We start from the raw sequence: 19,243 nt of genomic DNA, 5'->3' as shown, positions 1-19,243 counted from the left end.
TTTCTGAAGTGCCGCTAACTCCAAGGTTCAACACACTTGGAGAAGACCGCTAACTGGCAGTTCTGTTACATTAGCTAACTAACCTGTGTTGGCTAGCATGGTGCTGACCGATGGGGTGGACGGCAGGCCAGAGGCATGACAACAAGCCCGCTAAAATGTTAGATGTTAGCGAAGGGATGGCTGTGGCATCACCAGAGATCAAACTATTGCCCCAAGAATTTACTGATGATAGGGCCAACGTGGTTGTGCCACTTGGGAGCCCTTTATTGTTTTTTGTATTGTTTGTTGGCTATTGTGGACAAACACACAACTCTACAGAATCAAAACACCTCTAGTGTCATTGTGTGGCAGTTAAAAAATCTTTGAGAACCCACTCATACTGTTCTGTGTGTTTCTGACAGTCAGAAGGCAGAGGTCTAATTCAGATGTTTGAACTCTCCTCCAGGAGAAAGCTTCTAAGTGTGTGTGTGTGTGTGTGTGTGTGTGTGTGTGTTTGGGGTCGCAGCAAGATTGACAGAGAGACATTTTGTCTCCCTCTCTCTCTTTGTCAGTTGTTATTATTCTGAGAACAATGTGCTCACAAATACCCCCCTTTCAATAGTCCCACCCCAAGACACACACTCACACAGAAGGGGAGAAGAGTATGTGTCGTGGCGTTTGGTTTGACACTAATAACACGCTGTCAGTCTCGACTACGAAGGAACTGGAGGATTTCTGAAGAAGAGAGAGAAACAACCTCTGATGTAGTTTCAAGGGCTGCCTTTCTCTCCATCGCTATCTCTGTATCTATCTACATTTGTCTCTCTCTCTGTATTTCCATTTGCCTCTCTTCATCTCTGTTTCTGTACCTTTTTATCTCATTTCCCGCTCTCTGACTATCGCCCCTTCCATCTCTTTATATATATATATATATATCTCATCTCTCTGTTTCTCTCTCTCTCTCTCTATATATACATATATATATATATATTAGGGGTGCGGAAAAAAAATTGATTCTTAGATGTATCGCGATGTGGACGTAAACGATTCTGAATCAATTCACAAATGTCAAAAATCGATTTTCTAAACTATTTCATTTATAACGTAATGTTGATGGAACGCAAAAGGCGGAACTTGGAAGTGCAGCGCCCGGACAGTCTGTGGCGGCACATAACAAAAACACTACTGGATGAGCGAGAAGTCCGACCAGCTCCCTCTGCATTAAAAGCCAGGTTAGATCAGAAGTCACAACACAAATGATAAGAAGAGCCATTTTGTCCTTTCAGCAAAAATCAAACCACCTTGGGAGCCGCAACATTTAATGTCCAGTATGTCTCATTATGTGATAATGTCCTAGTATAGGCTAAACAATATAAACGAAAACGCAGATTTACTTCGCTCTGCTTTAAGCTTCCTCAGAAGTTGATCAGTTAAATGTCTTTCAACGTTCGACTGTTTTACGAGGCTGAAGTCACTTCTCATTCTCCAGCTTCTTGTTCGAATTTTCCCATTCCACCTTAAATTCTAACTGAGGCGCCGAATGTAAATGCGGCACCATTTAAGGTGGAACGGGAGAATTCGAAAGAGAAGCTGACTTCAGCTTCACCACTTTTTAGTGTGTGACAGTCTCTCGTTGCAAATTTAACGTACCAGGAAACCAACTGCAGTGCTTATAAATGCAAATAAACGAATCGCTGCTATGTGACCTGCAGTCTGCACGCCGGTTCTCAGTCGTTGCGAAACAGGGCTTTCACGCTATGTTTCACACGTCCCGTGTCAAAGATACTTTACTGACACAGCGATCCCCCCATCTCTACAATGAGACCAAAACCGAAGTTATAAAATCACTAAAGAAAAGAATAGCTGTAACGTGCTGTGTGGACATCCATTACAACTGGATCTTATTTTACCGTAACTATGCATTTTATCGCAGATGAGTAGCAGCAGCTTCTCGTGCTCCAAACAAGAGCACTGAATGAGAGCCTTCCAGTGCACTTGCCACATCGCTTCCATTTGATTTATTAAAAAAGATATTGGAAGTAAATTCATTATGGACCATTACAAATACTTTGCTTTAAAAGTACCAGATCACTTTAAATAACAATAACACCGAGTTACTTAGTCACTTTAAAATGTATATTGTCTCTACATTCTGTACATATTTTGTGTATATTTAATATATTTCAGTTGGTTTTTCTTGTATTTTTATAATCGCATCGCAGCCCTCTCAATCGTAATCGAATCGAATCGTGATGTCCCTAGAGATTCCCACCCCTAATATATACATATATATCAATTAAGCTGCAGTTGGGTTGTTTTGATTAGCTAAATATAACTCAACAAAATCCAGCAACTATTGAAGTTTTTGTCAAAAGCAGATAACTCCAATGGTCATTTCATATTTCAGAGTTAAACAAAGCCATTTAATGGACACATGTTTCTTCTAAGTGCAACATTTAACATTTTTAACATAAACAAGTAGGTAAAGTGCTGAAAATTGCAACAAAAACAGCCAATTAATGGGCAATATTGAACATCTATAAGATCATATCTCGGAAAATCATAAGGTTGAATGTCACGTCTTGCTGTTTCCTATATAGTGCACTATGTGAGTTATGATATTTTGGCTTTAACACCCAAATATTGCCCTTTATGTTCAATATGGAACTGTGCCCACATGGCCAGTGTGGTTCTTTGTTAGACATACTGCGCTCTGTTTAGATGCAGTAGACACTATTTTAAGACCTCAGACTGCACTTTGTGGGGAGATGGGAGCCATTCGAGATTTTACCTACAACAGTTCACGGCAGTGTTGCTTCCACTGACCCGAATACGGCACGCTGATTCGCTGAATGGATTTATTGGGTTCTGCTGGAGAGCAGCACTGGCGTTTGACTGTTTCTGCTGTAGATCATAAACTTGCAGTGCCTTGACAATGGACAGCAATAGCTTTTGTGACAAAACATATCTATAATAACTCGCAACAGTCAGCTTGATTTTTTTAAAGGATGGTGTTAGTTTTTTAGCAAATGAGCTCTTCAAATATATATATATATATATATATATATATATATATATATATATATATATATATATACATATATACATATATGTGTGTGTGTGTGTGTGTGTGTGCACGTGTGTCTGTGATTTTCTCCTAAAGTGTATTGTGTAATAAGTGTGATTATTTAAATTTCATATATTAGGGATGCACAAGGCTAATAGTATCTGCAATAATTGCCTAAAGAAAATTAGCGGCATTAGACGGACGCTTACATTTCATCGACATTTCAAACTGATACTTGTTGACACATTTACTGTAATCCAGATAAGCAAAATGTTGACACTGGGTTACTGCACTAAAAGGTCTGCATTTTATTTATTTTACTGCATTTTAAACCTACAGAAATAAATATTATATTTCTCTGTGATGCTAATCCAGGTAGATTTACTCCCAGTTTCCATGTTTCATAAATGTTTATGTATCAGCATCAGCATCAACAGATATGTAGGTATGGGATGGGTAAGCAAAGACACTGAAACATCAATAAAATGAGACAAAGTTATTGATAAATGTTAATAATTCCATCATATAATCCATCTGTATTGTACAGTTTTCATTTGTGCCAGAATGGGCAACAAAAAGCCTTTACACACAGAGTGCAAAAAACTTACACATTGACACTAAAGCCATCTATCATGTCCTGGTTGTTCATGGGTTTTTTTTACTCCTTTTAATGTTTTTTTAATGCATTTAATGAACTCACACACAACACCTTTGATATGATGTTGAACTTTTTTTAGCAGAATGTCTTTGAGTCAATGAATTCTTGCTTTTAAAAGTGTCATAATTGATATCAGCCATCCCTACTGCATATGTAAATGAAGTAAAACTAGGACTGGAGTTTCAGATCCTGAATGAGTGCAGAATGCTTACACAAACAAAATGGAAAAAAGAAAGGATAAATTCTACATATTGATTTCACGGCCGTTGTAAATAAATATTTAAAAAATCAATAGCAGGTCCCAACCCTAATGTACATGGAAAATATCCGATGTTGGCATCGGCTCACAGTATATCGGTACATCCCTAGAATATATTCATATTACACTCTATATTGCACAGCTTCTTGGATCTAGACTGCCTGTAATTTCTTTGTGTGTGTGCATTGTGTTTGTATTGTGTGTTTATGTCTGTGTTTGCATGAGTGCATTACCACATCCACTTATAGGCAGGGGACATATCAGGATATGCTTTAGCTGTCACTGGGACACTAATGTATTTTTAGTGTGTGTGTGTGCGTGTGTGTGGAGTAACATGCGTCAGTCTGCCGTCGTTGTCAGCTGGATGATTCAGCACTAGTGTCATAAAGGCAAAGAAATGTGATCTGAAGTCCATGCGTATTTACACACGGTGTGCATGCACACGTGTACACACACACACGAACTCTCAGACACAACAGACATGCCAACTCACACACACACATACACACACACAGCACCTATAAAATTGCCCCCGCGAAGGACACTGTTGCTGATGCGGTTTATCAAATATTATTCACTGCTGTGTCAAAACAGTTATTTACTCCCATGGCTCTTTTATCAGAGGCTGCGCCAAGCCCACTGAGTGTATGTGTGGAGGGGGTGGGGGCTTCTGTGTGGTAATGTATGATTTTGTCATAGGGACTGAGAGGTGTGAAATTTGTGGTGGATAAACACTGCCCTCTGGTGTTCAGCTGCAGTAGTAAAGCATGCGTACATAAACTGTAACTCATGGGTTCCTAATCCCAGTCCTAGTGACCCCATTAAGTTTGACATACTAAAATGTATCATTCACTTCCCATTCCATGCAGCACATATATGGAAACTGAGCTGCAAATTTAGCCTGTTTATAATTTATTGCTTTTGTGTTGTCACAAAAGTCAACACATTTATGACTGTTCTGTTAGGTTCTGTTTGTAATCAGTTATTCAGTTATATACATCATGGCTACTGTAGTCAGCAGAAACTGGGCTGTTTTTGTAAGCAAATGCCGAATGTGCAAACATTCTGTTAGCTAGAGTCTGAAAATAATAAGGGGGATCTTCTCTGTCAGTGGTGGATTCATTTGGTATTTCCGGATGAAAGGAAACAGCTAGAGTGACCAGATCAGTAGAAGAGGCTAAAAACTGATCTGTTGCTCTCTTGCTGAATTAGGAATTCTGAGCACACATTGTCTTTCCCTCTCAGCTCCACTTTTCTCCTTTCTTTTTTATTCATGCAGTTGTGAACACAAACCACAATGCTCTAGGCAAGTTGACTAACCAAGCTAGCTTGCCAGTTAGTATTGCTGCACATCTCTGATCTAATACTGTTTATGTGCATATACTGCATATGTGCTTTTAAAAGAACAACTGCATGAGAGATTAGAGAGATTCTGCCATGACCCAAACTGGCCATTGTTTTTTTGTTTTCAAAATGTGCAAAAACTGCAACAGCAAAATAGGCACTGAATACTTGAACTATTCAAATATAATTCTAAATTTAAAAATAGTTTTTATATGAAACAATAGGCTGCATTATCTACAGATAACTGTTAAACTTCTTTAAAGGCTCCCAGGAGATTGAACTAGACACCAGACATCTTTTCTTTCTGTGTACCCACTGGCACATAGATTGTTTTGGGGGGAAGGGGCTCGGAGTGCACATTATGTTGCAGTGCATGCTGGGGATTTTAGTGCAGCTCATGGTGAAATGGTCCAATATTAATCGAAAATTTAAATAATTTCGCAGGCTAAATAGGATTGTGCCACAGGCCTGACTTGGCCCACGGGCCTTGTGTTTGACACATAGGGATAGAGGGTAGAGGAATGGTGAGGGATTTTGTTCAGATATTTATGGATTTAGTGCAATTGACTTTTGGCGGTCCAACTAGTTGGTCAGGCTACCAGCTGGAAAATCTACTGGTGTCCCTGATGGACAGCCTGGAGGGGCTCAACGAAAAAAGGGTGGGGGCGGTCTCCATGGGTCCTCCAACTACTGAACTACTGGTTACACCACTGGACCTTAATCATCACACTCTCACCTCAGACCATTTCAAGATGTTAAGCAGCCTCAAATAGAATTGCTTTTGTAAGAGTTCTCAAACTTTTGAAACAGTAGACTTCAATGACATTTTTATGACATAAAATGAAATGTCCATGCCAAACATTTAGCACAGTGCTGGGTAGTATATCAGTAATGGATCACTCTACCAAGCTGGTTCAAAGACTGAGTTCAAAACACATTTTGAACTTTTAACTGAATTGGACTTTAGGCTAAAATATTTTTGCTTTGTGTGACCTTGTACCTTAATTATCTTTATTTTATGAAAATAAGTGATTGAACTGCAGTCTCACTTCCTGCTCTAAAATGCTGGGGTGTGGCTAATAGAACTCTCTGGCTAATATATCCCTATATGGATATACTGTGATATTGACATAACATATGATATAACTTCCCAGTTTTAGTGATATTTTATCAAAATATTTAATAGATAATGAGCATTTTGTACAAAATAGCAAAATTCTTGTTACCAAGGACTCATTACTCATGGTATCCAAGCCCTAACATTCATTAAAATGACAAAACACACTCATGACTAGTAAGTCAGACTGCAGTTTAAATAAAATAACTGTCAGTGAAATTGAAATTTGATGCATCTGTGGATATCAGCACAAGTGTCAACACTTTGACCTCGGATAACAGATCTGTCATTTTGCTCACTACATTAGTGTTGCATAAATCAAGAGCCTGTTTTTATTTATTTTGACTCCTCTTACATCCCATATTCTAATGTGCAAACATGTCCATCAATTTCCTTTGTAAAGAGTAGTTCAGCATCATATCAAAACACAAAACAGCCACTCTTTGCGTGCACATCTTAGTGAATAGGCTGACACCATTCCTCATTTCATTACATTTAGCTCCATATGATGTCTAATCCAGTGAGTGAACAGTAAAAAATGTATACTCTTTAGTCAGTGAAATGAGTTACTTAAGTCCTATTTGGATTAGTTTCACATAGGGAGGGGACATAATGTATGTATTAGGCTTTCTCAGTAATTTTAGTCCTGACTAAATCTGTAATGACAGGAACTTTTTATAAATTTTTTACAGTAGTTAGGAGAGAGATGTAGTGAGAGTCAGTTCACAACACAAGATTTTTCCAGCAGTTATCATTTCCATAACTTTTCCCAGTGGGAAACATGACTATTAGAGATAGGCCTTCAAATCAGCCCATAAATGTTAAAACACGAGGAAAAACATCTCTCTATGATGATGCTAATTTCTGCTAGCAGCCCAATTCTAATAATTTGTTAGTGCTAAGCTAACAGCAATGCACATTAACATTTTTTTGCCATTCCAACTTAAACACAGACATTTCAAGACATTTTAAAAGACATTTTAAAATGTTGTGCTTGATGCTTGTGACAGAAATATTAACATGCAGTTTACCTTGTAACAATTTCACACTCACTCTTTCAGCTGCTCTTTTTCATTTCTGATAATGCACTGATTGGACTGCGGCTCATATTCGCAGTCTAGGGCTTCCAGAAGGCCTCAAGTGATGTTTTTTCTCACAAATTTGGACCCGGAATTGGAATATAAGTAATAATTTTGTCATGCAAACTCTGTATGTTGAGAGCATAAAAAGAAACACCTAAGTAGATGGAGGGGGCACTAACATCAGTATACAGTTATGCACAGACTGGATATTCATGGTTTTTGCTGTTTGTCTTGTCCTTAGTAAGTCAAACAGCAAGTTATTTTTTTTATTTATCACAAATAAACTTTGTAATTATGCTGATGGTTAGGTGACGAGTTAGGACTTCTCTTCATCTTTTGATGTCCTAACCAGTTGGAGAGCTCACTTAGCCATGTCTACCAACATACCTGTGAAACACAGTTAATGATTGGCCAATTTTCTGCTGGCCATTTCAAGAATGCAACCCTTTTGTTTCCATCTAAAACAATGAAACAATGGTATTACTATAATACTTGGAGAATTTAAATGGAAGCATGATTATATTTTATACAAATTAAGTAAAAACTACAGTCATGTATTGTTTAGTGCCCAGAAATCATTATGTCTTCTGTGAAGGCCTTTTCCCTTGCTTAAAAAAAATTCTATATCCCATGACTCTTCTGGGATTTCTGTGAGTGTATGAGTTCTGTTACATGGTTTCTGACTCTGTGTGACATACTTTTATCTATAAAAATAGAAAAAGTACAGATACAATTTAGGTTTTAGTTTGGCTGCTGTTACTCTAATTAGCTGTGGCTATGTTATTAAAGACATGACTACATCATACACTGTCAGAAACCATACAGGCATGTCAGTGGCCAGAGAAAATAATTATATTTGTCTTAATAATCTGTTATATGGATTGTTATGCTGCTGTTACCCTGGTCAGAAAAGAAATATTGCGGTTAGCTGCTATTTCTCTTATCTCAGCACACACAGTAATAGAGCAGTTCTTATTTATTGTCAGTACACCATGTAACTGGCAGAGCCTTTATGTCAGTGTAATGATGAAACTTGTTTCTGCATGGACTTACGAACATTTTTAGAAAGTGTTTGAACAGGTTTTTGCACTATGCCTCTATATAAAAAAGTGCTAGTGGCAAAATTGTGAATGTCAAAAAGTGGTGTGGACATGCCCTCAGTGTCCCCACCATCCCTTGCATAAATTACATCTCTGAGTTTGAATGCTCTTTGACTGAGACTACCGTGCTAAAGGCTTCTGTTTAGGTTACTGCAAGACTAATCAGCGCTCTTTGACAGGGAGATTTGTGTCAGCGGATGCTTGAGTGGAACAGATGCCTATGGAAAAGCCCTAATCAGGAATCCAGCCTACCCTTCAAAAGGCCATCAGATAACCCTCATCAGAGAGTTCATGTGCAAAAGTTTGAATCACCCTGTGATTTTATAATAACATATGTGCCAGAGTATATGACAAAAGACAGTACAACAAGTTTGAATACTCCTGGTCAAATTACATTTTTCTGCAAATTTTAGTGCACAGTTTCTGTTTATCGGCTGAGTTTAACATACTGGAAGAAAGCATACTTTATAAAATGTGCCGTAACTTTTGCACAAGCAATATGTTATGTTTTATTTTGTCCTCAATAGGTTGAATTCAGCAAATAAACAGTAATTGTGCATTGAAATGTGCAGAAATCCTTTCTCTGTAGAAGACGTGTACTTGTATGCAAGTATATGCTTCAAAAACAGTACACACTCCACCATACTGCCACACGGAATGAACAGTTAATGAGCAAATCCTTCTGTTTGTATGCTTCTGTATTTTCTCTCTCCTTCCTTTCGACATTCTCTCTCTCTCTCTCTCTCTCTCTCTCTCTCTCTCCCTCTCTCTCTCTCGTCTCTCTCTCTTTCTCTATGTAGGAGTTGTATTCTCAGTCCTATGATGCGGTTGGAGTGATGTTCGCCTCTATTCCTGGCTTTGCTGATTTTTATTCTCAGACTGAAATGAACAATCAGGGAGTTGAGTGTCTGCGGCTGCTCAACGAGATCATCGCCGACTTTGATGAGGTCAGGACTGAGCACACATACGCCAAGACACAGACAGCCTTAACAAAGGAAACTATATTAAAAAATATTCTAAATAAACTTGACTACAGTGCACACTGTGAGTAACTGATGGATCCATGCTCCAGCCACAAATGTGTTGTTTTGTAGCTACTGTTTCGGTTTTGGATAAGTTTTACAGAAAACTTTAGCAAACAGTCCAGCAGTGTTATGCAGTGACTCTAAAACAAAGTGCAGTACAATTTCTTATTGAGTTGAATGGGAATATATTCCACTATTCTGTAAAGCTTGTCCAACCAGGCAACAATTGCTATGAAAGAATGAATTTGTGGGAGGAGCATGGATGGTTTCAGAAGCTTAGGGCCTCAATGGGAGACCATTTGTCTCTTTAAGCTTACAGCCAAATGTAACTGATAGTATGGAACAAGAATGAAATTTAAAAAGGGTGGAAAAGAATTCTGCATGTATGAGGTTATATAGAGTGATGGAATACTTTAAAAGTATTGAGAAGCCTTTGTCTAGTCTAGTTTTAGAAGATAAGCTGGGATTATGGTCAGAGCCTGGGAGACCAAGTGGGATTCCTATCCTCCCGTAAACTCAACTGGACAATGACAGAATTTCTATAGTCCAGGCTATTTGGTGACCCATACACTGTTTGAAATAAATGCACTGTGCAGGTACATTTTTCATTCATCAAGGTACAAACAATGTTAATGTACCCTTAAAGTTACAACAGTGGTTTTAAGGTTCAATTGTGCACCTTAAATAGTTTTTTTTTTCCAGTGGAAAAGTACATATTTGTACCTTTTATAATCAAATGGTTTAAAACAGAACAAAAATATAAAAGACCTGGAGATGAGAAGGGGTGTGTGGAGTAAATACAACTTAGAAAATATAATTTCGATGGATTATGCTGCCTAACTAAATGTATAATTATGCTCCCTGAATAAAAGTACTGAGAGTCACCCCAGTGACAGTTTCATACATTTTTTCTGAGAGTGTATAGAAATCACAGAGCTTTTTTAAAAATAGTTCCCCTATTTCAGGACAAAAAAGTAGCTTGACAAATGAACATTAAATTAAGTAATAATTTTGTCATGCAAACTCTGTATGTTGAGAGCATAAAAAGAAACACCCAAGTAGATGGAGGGGGCACTAACATCAGTATACAGTTATGCACAGACTGGATATTCATGGTTTTTGCTGTTTGTCTTGTCCTTAGTAAGTCAAACAGCAAGTTATTTTTTTATTTATCAAAAAAAGACGAAAACTGAACAGGTAACCGAAAATTACACAGAAGGCTCAACAGCTGTTTTCAGTATTTTCTTTACTTTATGGCTGTTTTGACTGGAAATTAAATAAATGATAGTCTGACTTTTGCACAGTATTGTTGTCATATTGATGTACATGCCCTCTAATTAAAGCTGACATTCTGCACTTTAACCTCCAGGCATTGTCGCATTTTAAACACAAGGTGCTGAAGCACAGAGCCAAAACAACAAAATGTGTCACTGTCGATCTTCTTTTAATGATATTTATATTCTTAACTAGTACACTAGAAGATTATTTATCTTCTATTTTACTTGTTTAACTGAAAGTTATCATACATAATTTATGTTATTTTTGTAGCATTTGTTGGGAATATAAAGGTCTTTTTAAACTTAAGGCATTTATTTCTTACTATATTTTCCTACTTGTGCCTTTACTTTCCCAGTTCTGAAACACCTGAAAATTGGCTAATAAGATGTTAGGTTGAGGAAAACACCACAAATGTACAGAACCTTTGTGCTAGAAGGAGAAGAAAAGACCCAAAGCCCAGTCCCTGCGATCGAGCCTCAAGTGTAGTACAGTGACAGGCTGTGCATTATGTGCAGTTTAGAGAGCTGTGGAGGACAGAGATGAGTTGTTTGTATCTGTGGCTGATAGTGAGGTCAGGTTAGAGTGGTCTCTCTCAACAGCAGTGGCATTCTCCAACTCTAGAGGCAGTGGGGATGCTGTTGAATATAGCTATAGGTTAAGAGGGTTTACAGAGAATTCATACATCCCACGAATCCTGCTAGTGCTGGTGTTGATAAAATTCAGTATCATAATATTTTCCAAATATATCATACACTGTAAAAAAGCTATTGATAGAATGCAGTTTTTGAGCTTTCTCTAAAGCTGCATTTGTAGTCTTACTAATATTAATTTGTTTTACCAACGTACATTTTTTTTTGTCCAAAGTTAGGCTGCCAACAGCACTCATTTTTTTTAGAAAACAAAAATTTATTACGGAATTTGGCAGTTGCTCTTATCCAGAATGGCTTCCAGTCCAACCACTATACAAAGGTAGGTTAATGCAGCATTAGTAGCCTAATATAGTGATGCTTATTGGTGCAACAATGATGTGTTTGCCTGGGCAGGGAATCAAAACTCCAGGTGGAGGCGTTACCTGCTATGCTAAACTGAAAACCAGAATGGTGATGTCTTATTATCATTTCTATTGACCACACACCATGTCTTGAGTCCTTGCTTGGGCAAGACTCCTAGCGTTACAATACCTCAGTAACATCGGTCATTCTGGATGACGGTGTCTTCCAGTGGACATAAATTTAATTTAATGTACTTAAAAAAGAAGGTTCTTCAAGGGTTCTTTAGTAAAGAAAATGGGTCTATATAGAACTGTAAACACCCAAAGAACCCTTTGCATGATTAAGGTTCTTTGAACCGTGAAGGAGTTCTTCAGATTGATGGAGAATGTGCTATAGATGGTCCTGTATAGAACCTTTTTTAAAAAAAGGGTTCTATATGGCACCAGAATGGGTTCTTTTAGTATTACAATAGAAGAGCCCTTTTTGGTGTTCTATAGATCTCTTTTCAAAAAGGCTCTATATAGAACCATCTACAGCACATTCTCCATCAATCTGAAGAACACTTTTGTGATGCAAAGAACCCTTTAATCATGCAAGGGCTTCTTTGAGTGTTCATAGTTTTATATAGAACCATTTTCTTTACTAAAGAACCTTTGAAGAACCATCTTTTATTAGAGTATAGCCTGTTTCCTCTTTTAAAATATATTGTTTTATTCACAATCTAATGTTGGATGAATATGGAAATATAAGTTGGTTAAACAATTAAACTAAGTAAGGATGACTACAAAGCAGCTGTTAACAGAATTCAAAAATCCTAATGCATTATGTTGCCTTGAAATGTTGAGTTTTCTAAACAGTTTCTTTCTTACAGTGTACTATCATGATATCAGATGATATTTAAGTTATCATTAATAAAGTTAAAGACCCCACACTTCCTGAGTGCTGCTGCTCAGGTGCTTACAAACATCCTACAATCCTGCCTGAACAAAGCCTGTTTTCTTCTGATTGGACTGTTTTATTTTGTTTTCTTCTCTTAAAATTACACCAAAGGGAACCTTACATAGTATTAAAAGTTAACCAGGCAGGAAACGTCCTATTAATTTAGCTTTGTATTTTTAGGCATTCTTTCAAAACAGTGTAAATCAGTGCTGTTCTATAATATCAATACCACTGCACAGGTTTGTGTGATATATCGCGTAGCAGTAGCTCCTGCTATAGAGCTTGATCTAGATGAATCTCTTTTTTTCTCTCCACTTCACTCAATCTCCTTTTTTCTTTCTCTGCACTCTCTTTTTGCTCTTTCTCTCTGTGTCTCTGTCTCTCCCTCCACAGCTGCTGGGGGAAGATCGTTTTCAGGACATTGAGAAGATTAAGACTATTGGCAGCACATATATGGCAGTGTCTGGTCTGTCACCAGAAAAACAGGTAAAATACACATATGCACACTCCTACTCCTACGTACTAAAGGTATATGTTGGTTTAGTATTTCAAGTTTTTGACAAGCAGCAAGAAGATGCACTGAAATTATGTACAGTCATTCGTTATGAAGTTATCTGCAATGAAATCTGTCTTACTTGGAATATGAGGCGTTCTTGATAATTGTATTAACCACATTAATTAATCGAATTTTATTAATTGTACATGGATATTAACTTCATTCTCAGTTTTCTGTTTATGGTTCTGGACACATATAACATTTCATTTTCATTTTTTATTACATTTCCTTCCTGATCATTTAAAATCTGTGAAGTTGCATAGAACTAGCATAGTAGAATCATTTTATCCATTTATCTGCAACCAAACTGGTTAAAGGGCTGAAAAAATTTATTCCAAACTTTTAATCTGTGATTTCAGACTGATTAATGGCAATGTATATTGTAGGGTACAGAGACACTGTACTTAAGTGAAAGTATGGGTACTGTTTCAAATTCTTAACCCATTACCAATGATGGATGAAGTCTGGAGCCAAACATGAGTAACTGAGTGAGAGCAAATAAAAGTTTCTACATTCACACTCAAGTATATAAAAATAAAAAGTACATAGTAAATTATGAGTTTTCATTGCTTGGTGGTGTGATGTGGCAATTAATTAGCCAATTAAAGACAAATTAGATAAAGTTGTGGGCAGTTTCATTTTACATTAATATGGTTTTGTTTGGATGTTTTAATAATAACAATAAACTCAAAGACATCAATACACTCTGATTGGCAAGACATTTGTAATGAGTACTCTGAAGGTCTACATAGTAGAGTAGAAGTAGAAAATGTGTTTTGTTTAGAAAATGTAATTGAGTAAAAGTAGAAGTGTTCAGTTTTTATTATACTTCAGGGAAATACAAATCTTCCTTAAGTACAGCAAAGTACAATTGACGAGTTTGGTCGCATTATGCATTATTGACAACTTTTGAGAATTTTCTTTTTTTCATGACATACATAGTTGGAAGGGGAGGTTTATACATACTAGCAATAATAGTTACTACTTTATGATTAATACCACCTTTATTATAGAAATAAAAATATGTTTTCTATATCCAAAATTGTTACAAATGGATATACAGCTTTACTCGAGTATTTTCCACCTGTGGTAGCCTATTCCTATTCCTGCTAATGTATATGTTGGTGTGTGTGTGTGTGTGTGTGTGTGTGTGTGTTGCTGTAGCAATGTGAGGATAAGTGGGGCCACCTGTGTGCTCTGGCTGACTTCGCCATTGCTCTGAACGAGAGCATCCAGGAGATCAACAAACACTCCTTCAACAACTTCCAGCTTCGTATTGGTAAGAGTGAGCTAATTAAAACTTTTTGAGGGAGTTATTGAATAAGTTCCTTAGCATATAGGGTGAAAAGAATAGAATGTTTCAGGAGAAGAAAGAACCTTCTTAACCATTAACATAATCTTTTATTTGATACATCTGTAGAATACAGTAGATTCTGGTCAATTACAGTGTCTAGAAAAAACGTTAAAAAAAAGTAAAACGTGGCAGCAGGGATGCCAGATAAAACCTGATAAGTAACAATAAAAGTATGTTTTCTCAGTAATAGTAAAAAGTCTGTACAATTACTGTCATTTAATTTTTAAATATTGCTTTTTATTGTAATTCAACAGTTACACTAGTTCAACTCTTATCTTCTTCAACCATTATTTTCTTAATTCTTTTCTTAATTATTTTCTCAATTAAAACTATTTCTGTAAATTAACATCAGCAGTGTTTAAATACAGTATATGTATGGTTTATTTGTATGCATTTAACTTTTTAAAAAATATGTTTTTTTTGACCATTAAAATTTACAGTTCTTTGATAGTGAAAATACTTTTTTTACAGTGTGCCATGGACAGGGACGTGGGAAGGTGCTTTAAACTGGCTGTGCTGACATTTTAAGCAGCATATACATGATATGAATGGTGACGTCCAGCAAAATGATTTTCCTTTTTTTCATTCATCTGTTTCGGATAATTTTCATCAAACAAAATGCCATAACGTGCCCCAGTGTGGCGAGACACAACAGTATACACAAATATACATAAATGGCACATCAGTGCACTGATGCACATCCTGATTTCTCTGTTCCTTCTCTTTCTAAATGAACTTTATAAGCCTACTGGGATCCAATCAGCTTGTTGATGTGTGGCATGGTAATCACTTGTGTTACACCCTCAGTCACACTGATATTCAGCATTTGAATGTACACAGAATGGGAGACGTTTGCTTTAATTAAAGTACCTCGTGTGTGGCGCATGTTGCTTCTAAAAATATATACATGTAAATATATATATACAAATGTATATTTATATATATTTGTATGTATGTATATATATATATATATATATATATATATATATATATATATATATATATATATACATACATACACACATATATATATATATATATATATATATATATATATATATATAAAACTTATATATAAGCACAGGTAAATCTTTACTACATTCAAAGTATTTAAAGGTCAGATATATTTTCAGATAAACAATTCTGAAATCTAGAGGTGGTGCCGCGCACCCACGGAAGAAATAAATTTTGTGGAAAATACTGGAGTATTCCTGGGTTTTATTCATTGATTCACATGAGGAAATGTGGAGAGTATTAACCTTAAGCTTTTTTCTTGTTTTGCTTTTTAATAATTTGCTCTCTTCTCCCCTCCCTCCTATTTCTTTTCTCCTCACCTCTTTCTTTATATCTTCTCCTCCTTTCTCCTCTTCTGTCTTCTCCTCTCCTCTCTTATGTCAGGCATGGCCCATGGTTCCGTAGTTGCAGGTGTGATCGGCGCTAAGAAGCCTCAGTACGATATCTGGGGGAAGACGGTGAACCTGGCCAGCCGCATGGACAGCACCGGGGTCAGTGGAAAGATACAGGTGCCTGAAGAAACTTACGCCATCCTGACGGAGCGCGGCTTTGCCTTCGAGTACCGTGGCGAGATCTACGTGAAGGGCATCAGTGAGCAGGAAGGGAAGATCCGCACGCACTTCCTGCTGGGCCGCGTGCAGCCCAACCCTCTGATCCTGCAGCCACGCAAGCTCACGGGGCAGTACTCTCTCGCCGCCGTGGTGCTCGGCCTTGTCCAGTCCCTCAACCGGCAGAAACAGAAGCAGATCCTCAATGAAAACAACAACTCAGGCATCATGAAGGGCCACTATAACCGCCGCACCCTGCTGGCACCTGGGGGCCCTGACACCAGCCACACCGAGATGGCAGCGGACAAGAATGAAATGGCCTAGAGAGTGCCTGAGTGAAGTTTCTACAAGGTCCTTAAAGTACAGAAAAACGAATAGACTGCTATCCCAGAGATGACCTGATAAAAAGGACTGAGCGGTCAACAAAGATCGCCATACTGAAAGACTGAGCTGTCCCAAAGACTGTCTGATAAACTGACTGAGTGTCCCTCTTGCTGTCCATGTTTCTTTTTTGTATTTCTTTTGTATTTCCAGCACAATAAAAGGGTTTAATTTTTTATAAAAGCTTCTGGAAGCTGTGTGTCTGATTTGCTGCTCTCTTCTAGAACACTGGAATATTGGAGCCTTCTTGTGGTCTACTACCTGCTGGAGGACATTCACTAAAGCCCCTTTCATGAGCTATGACTTACTATACATTACTTTTTGATACTACAGAAAAAACAAGAGGGAGTTTTGGAAAATTAGTCCATTCCAAAGCTTCCCATACTTTTGACCGTTTGTTGAACATTACTATGCACTGGTTGTAAACTGCAGGGGACAGTGGTGCACAACCTAGCACAGAGGGAAAGGCGAGATGCTAGCCGCTCACATGCTTGCCAAGCTAAAGTACAGTCTCCACATGGCTCAGTTATTTGTAATGCAGTATTACAACTAAGCTTAAGGAAAACAATGAGAAATATCCATACCTCCTACATGGACGATTCTACCAAATTAGTTCAAACATTTACATTTACATTTACAGCATTTAGCAGACGCTCCTATCCAGAGCGACTTACAAAAAGTGCTTTGTCTATCTAGAGAAAATATCTTTGCTAGTTATCAATAGGTTAGAGAGAAAGCTACTCCTGAGCTCAGATACTGCTAGAAACAGAAGTCCATGTTGATACCTAGAGAACAAGGAACAGAGTTAAACACAGCATCGTACAATACAATACATTTCAATAAACTGCAAACTGCAGCTCCAGTATAAAAAAAAACTATTTAAAAACAATTAAGTATTCAGACTTTGAATCATGGATTTTGGATTACTGGATTATGTTAGGATTTATTCAAACTCGATAAATTACTTTTGATAATAATAATATAAATATATACAAAATTATCATTTGTAGGGTACTTCCTCTTGGCTAATGTGCATTCTTTATTATGGCTAAACAAATTTTCTCTAGACTGTTTTCACTAATCATATTTTTTACGTATCATATTTATCATGTATCATATTTTATGTGATTAGATTGGAAAGGTTGTCTGGTTCAAACAGTATAGAACAGTACTGAAATAAATGCATTTTGCATCAATTTATCAGACGTTTTACTGAGTGTTACAGCTAGCCTCTTAGCCTGTTACAATCAATGCCTATGGGGCAGGTTGTAATGTTTGCAATTGCGGTGCTTTTGGCCAAATCCTTCATAAATGTTAGGTGCTGCCTAAACAACGTTTATGTTTTCACTTAGCAGAAAACAAAATATGTCCCCTACTCTCTGCTACTTTTTAAAATAAGTAATAGTCAGAATGCCCAGATATGTCAGTGCTGCATATTGTTGTACAATATCAAATAGTGGTGGGAATCACCTGAGAACCCACAAAGTGTGAACATGATATTAGAAGTCTTGTCCAAGGCCCCTAAATGGTATATTGTTTTTCCCACTACACTGTCCAACCACTCCTATCAATGACATCACTGGCCTTACAAGAAAGAAAATAAAAGTCTCAGCTGCACAAAATAATGGGCCTCATTCACCAACATCTTCTTAAGTTTCTTCTTAAATGTGTTCTTGATAAAGGTCCTAAGAAAAAGTCTACATCAGATTCATGACATGTTCTGAACCCACAGAGCTGTTCACACCTTTGTGCTCTTGAGTGTCTTTAGATTCTATTCTTACCTAAGAACAAATCCCAAATAAGAAAAAATAGGTGAATGTCAGAATCTTCATGAAAACTCTGTAAGTGGGCTTTAAGAGGAAATTTCTTAAGAATGGTTGGTAAATGAGGCCCAATGTATTTCGTTATCCTTTTGCCCTAACAATGGGCTTAATACATGTTAAAAATATTCAGAATTAAATAAAAATTGCTACCTGAGCCTTTGAGTATAGATACTATTTTAAACATCAAAATATTGCAATACTATGTTATAGTAATAATATTCTCTGCAGGCTTTTACCACAAGTACCAAATTGTAAATACCAATGTTTGAGTTCAGGTGTTTTTCAGCAACTTCTCCATGCAAAAAATCCACATATTCTCCATGGCCAAAACATGTTGCATCTCATTACTCCTCAATTCCTTGTTCCTACATCCTTCAGTCATAAAGATGAGTCAATACTTTAAATAGAATCACGGAGTGAGGAGAAAAGCTTAAATTATGAGGATACACAGGTGCATCAAATGTAAATGATTTTTTTTACTGAAGCATGTGATGTAAGTATATTGGAAAACTTCTCCACTTACAGGTATTGGATTATTACTGTAATTAATGCAAAGGTACTGAAAGAATTATCAATAAAGTCACAAAAATTTTTTTATTAACATGCCCATATGAAAAGTCAGTTGATGAAAAAGTAAAATCTTGTGTGGGCTCAAACATCAATAGTAAGATCAACGTCATAATGCATTTTCATTTGTGTACAGTGACGTATTTCTGAGTGAAACACA

The 19,243-nt window shown here is 37.0% G+C and overlaps 1 protein-coding gene across 1 annotated transcript in view; it reads left to right on the top strand.

The window, feature by feature from the left end:
• The window catches only part of adcy8 (adenylate cyclase 8 (brain)), a 94,922-nt gene extending 78,046 nt beyond the window's left edge, over positions 1 to 16,876 (top strand). The window contains exons 15-18 of the mRNA XM_036563538.1: positions 9,407 to 9,553; positions 13,234 to 13,326; positions 14,561 to 14,675; positions 16,149 to 16,876. Of these exons, the coding sequence (XP_036419431.1) occupies positions 9,407 to 9,553; positions 13,234 to 13,326; positions 14,561 to 14,675; positions 16,149 to 16,636 (843 nt within the window). The 3' untranslated portion in view covers positions 16,637 to 16,876. The remainder of the gene's footprint in view (positions 1 to 9,406; positions 9,554 to 13,233; positions 13,327 to 14,560; positions 14,676 to 16,148) is intronic.
• Positions 16,877 to 19,243: the final 2,367 nt, after the last annotated feature.

The sequence above is a fragment of the Colossoma macropomum genome, unplaced genomic scaffold (genome assembly GCF_904425465.1).
Source record: "Colossoma macropomum unplaced genomic scaffold, Colossoma_macropomum, whole genome shotgun sequence".
Taxonomy (NCBI): Eukaryota; Metazoa; Chordata; class Actinopteri; order Characiformes; family Serrasalmidae; genus Colossoma; species Colossoma macropomum.
The sequence above is the reverse complement of the archived record's forward strand: the minus strand, read 5'-3'. Positions and strand labels throughout refer to the sequence as shown.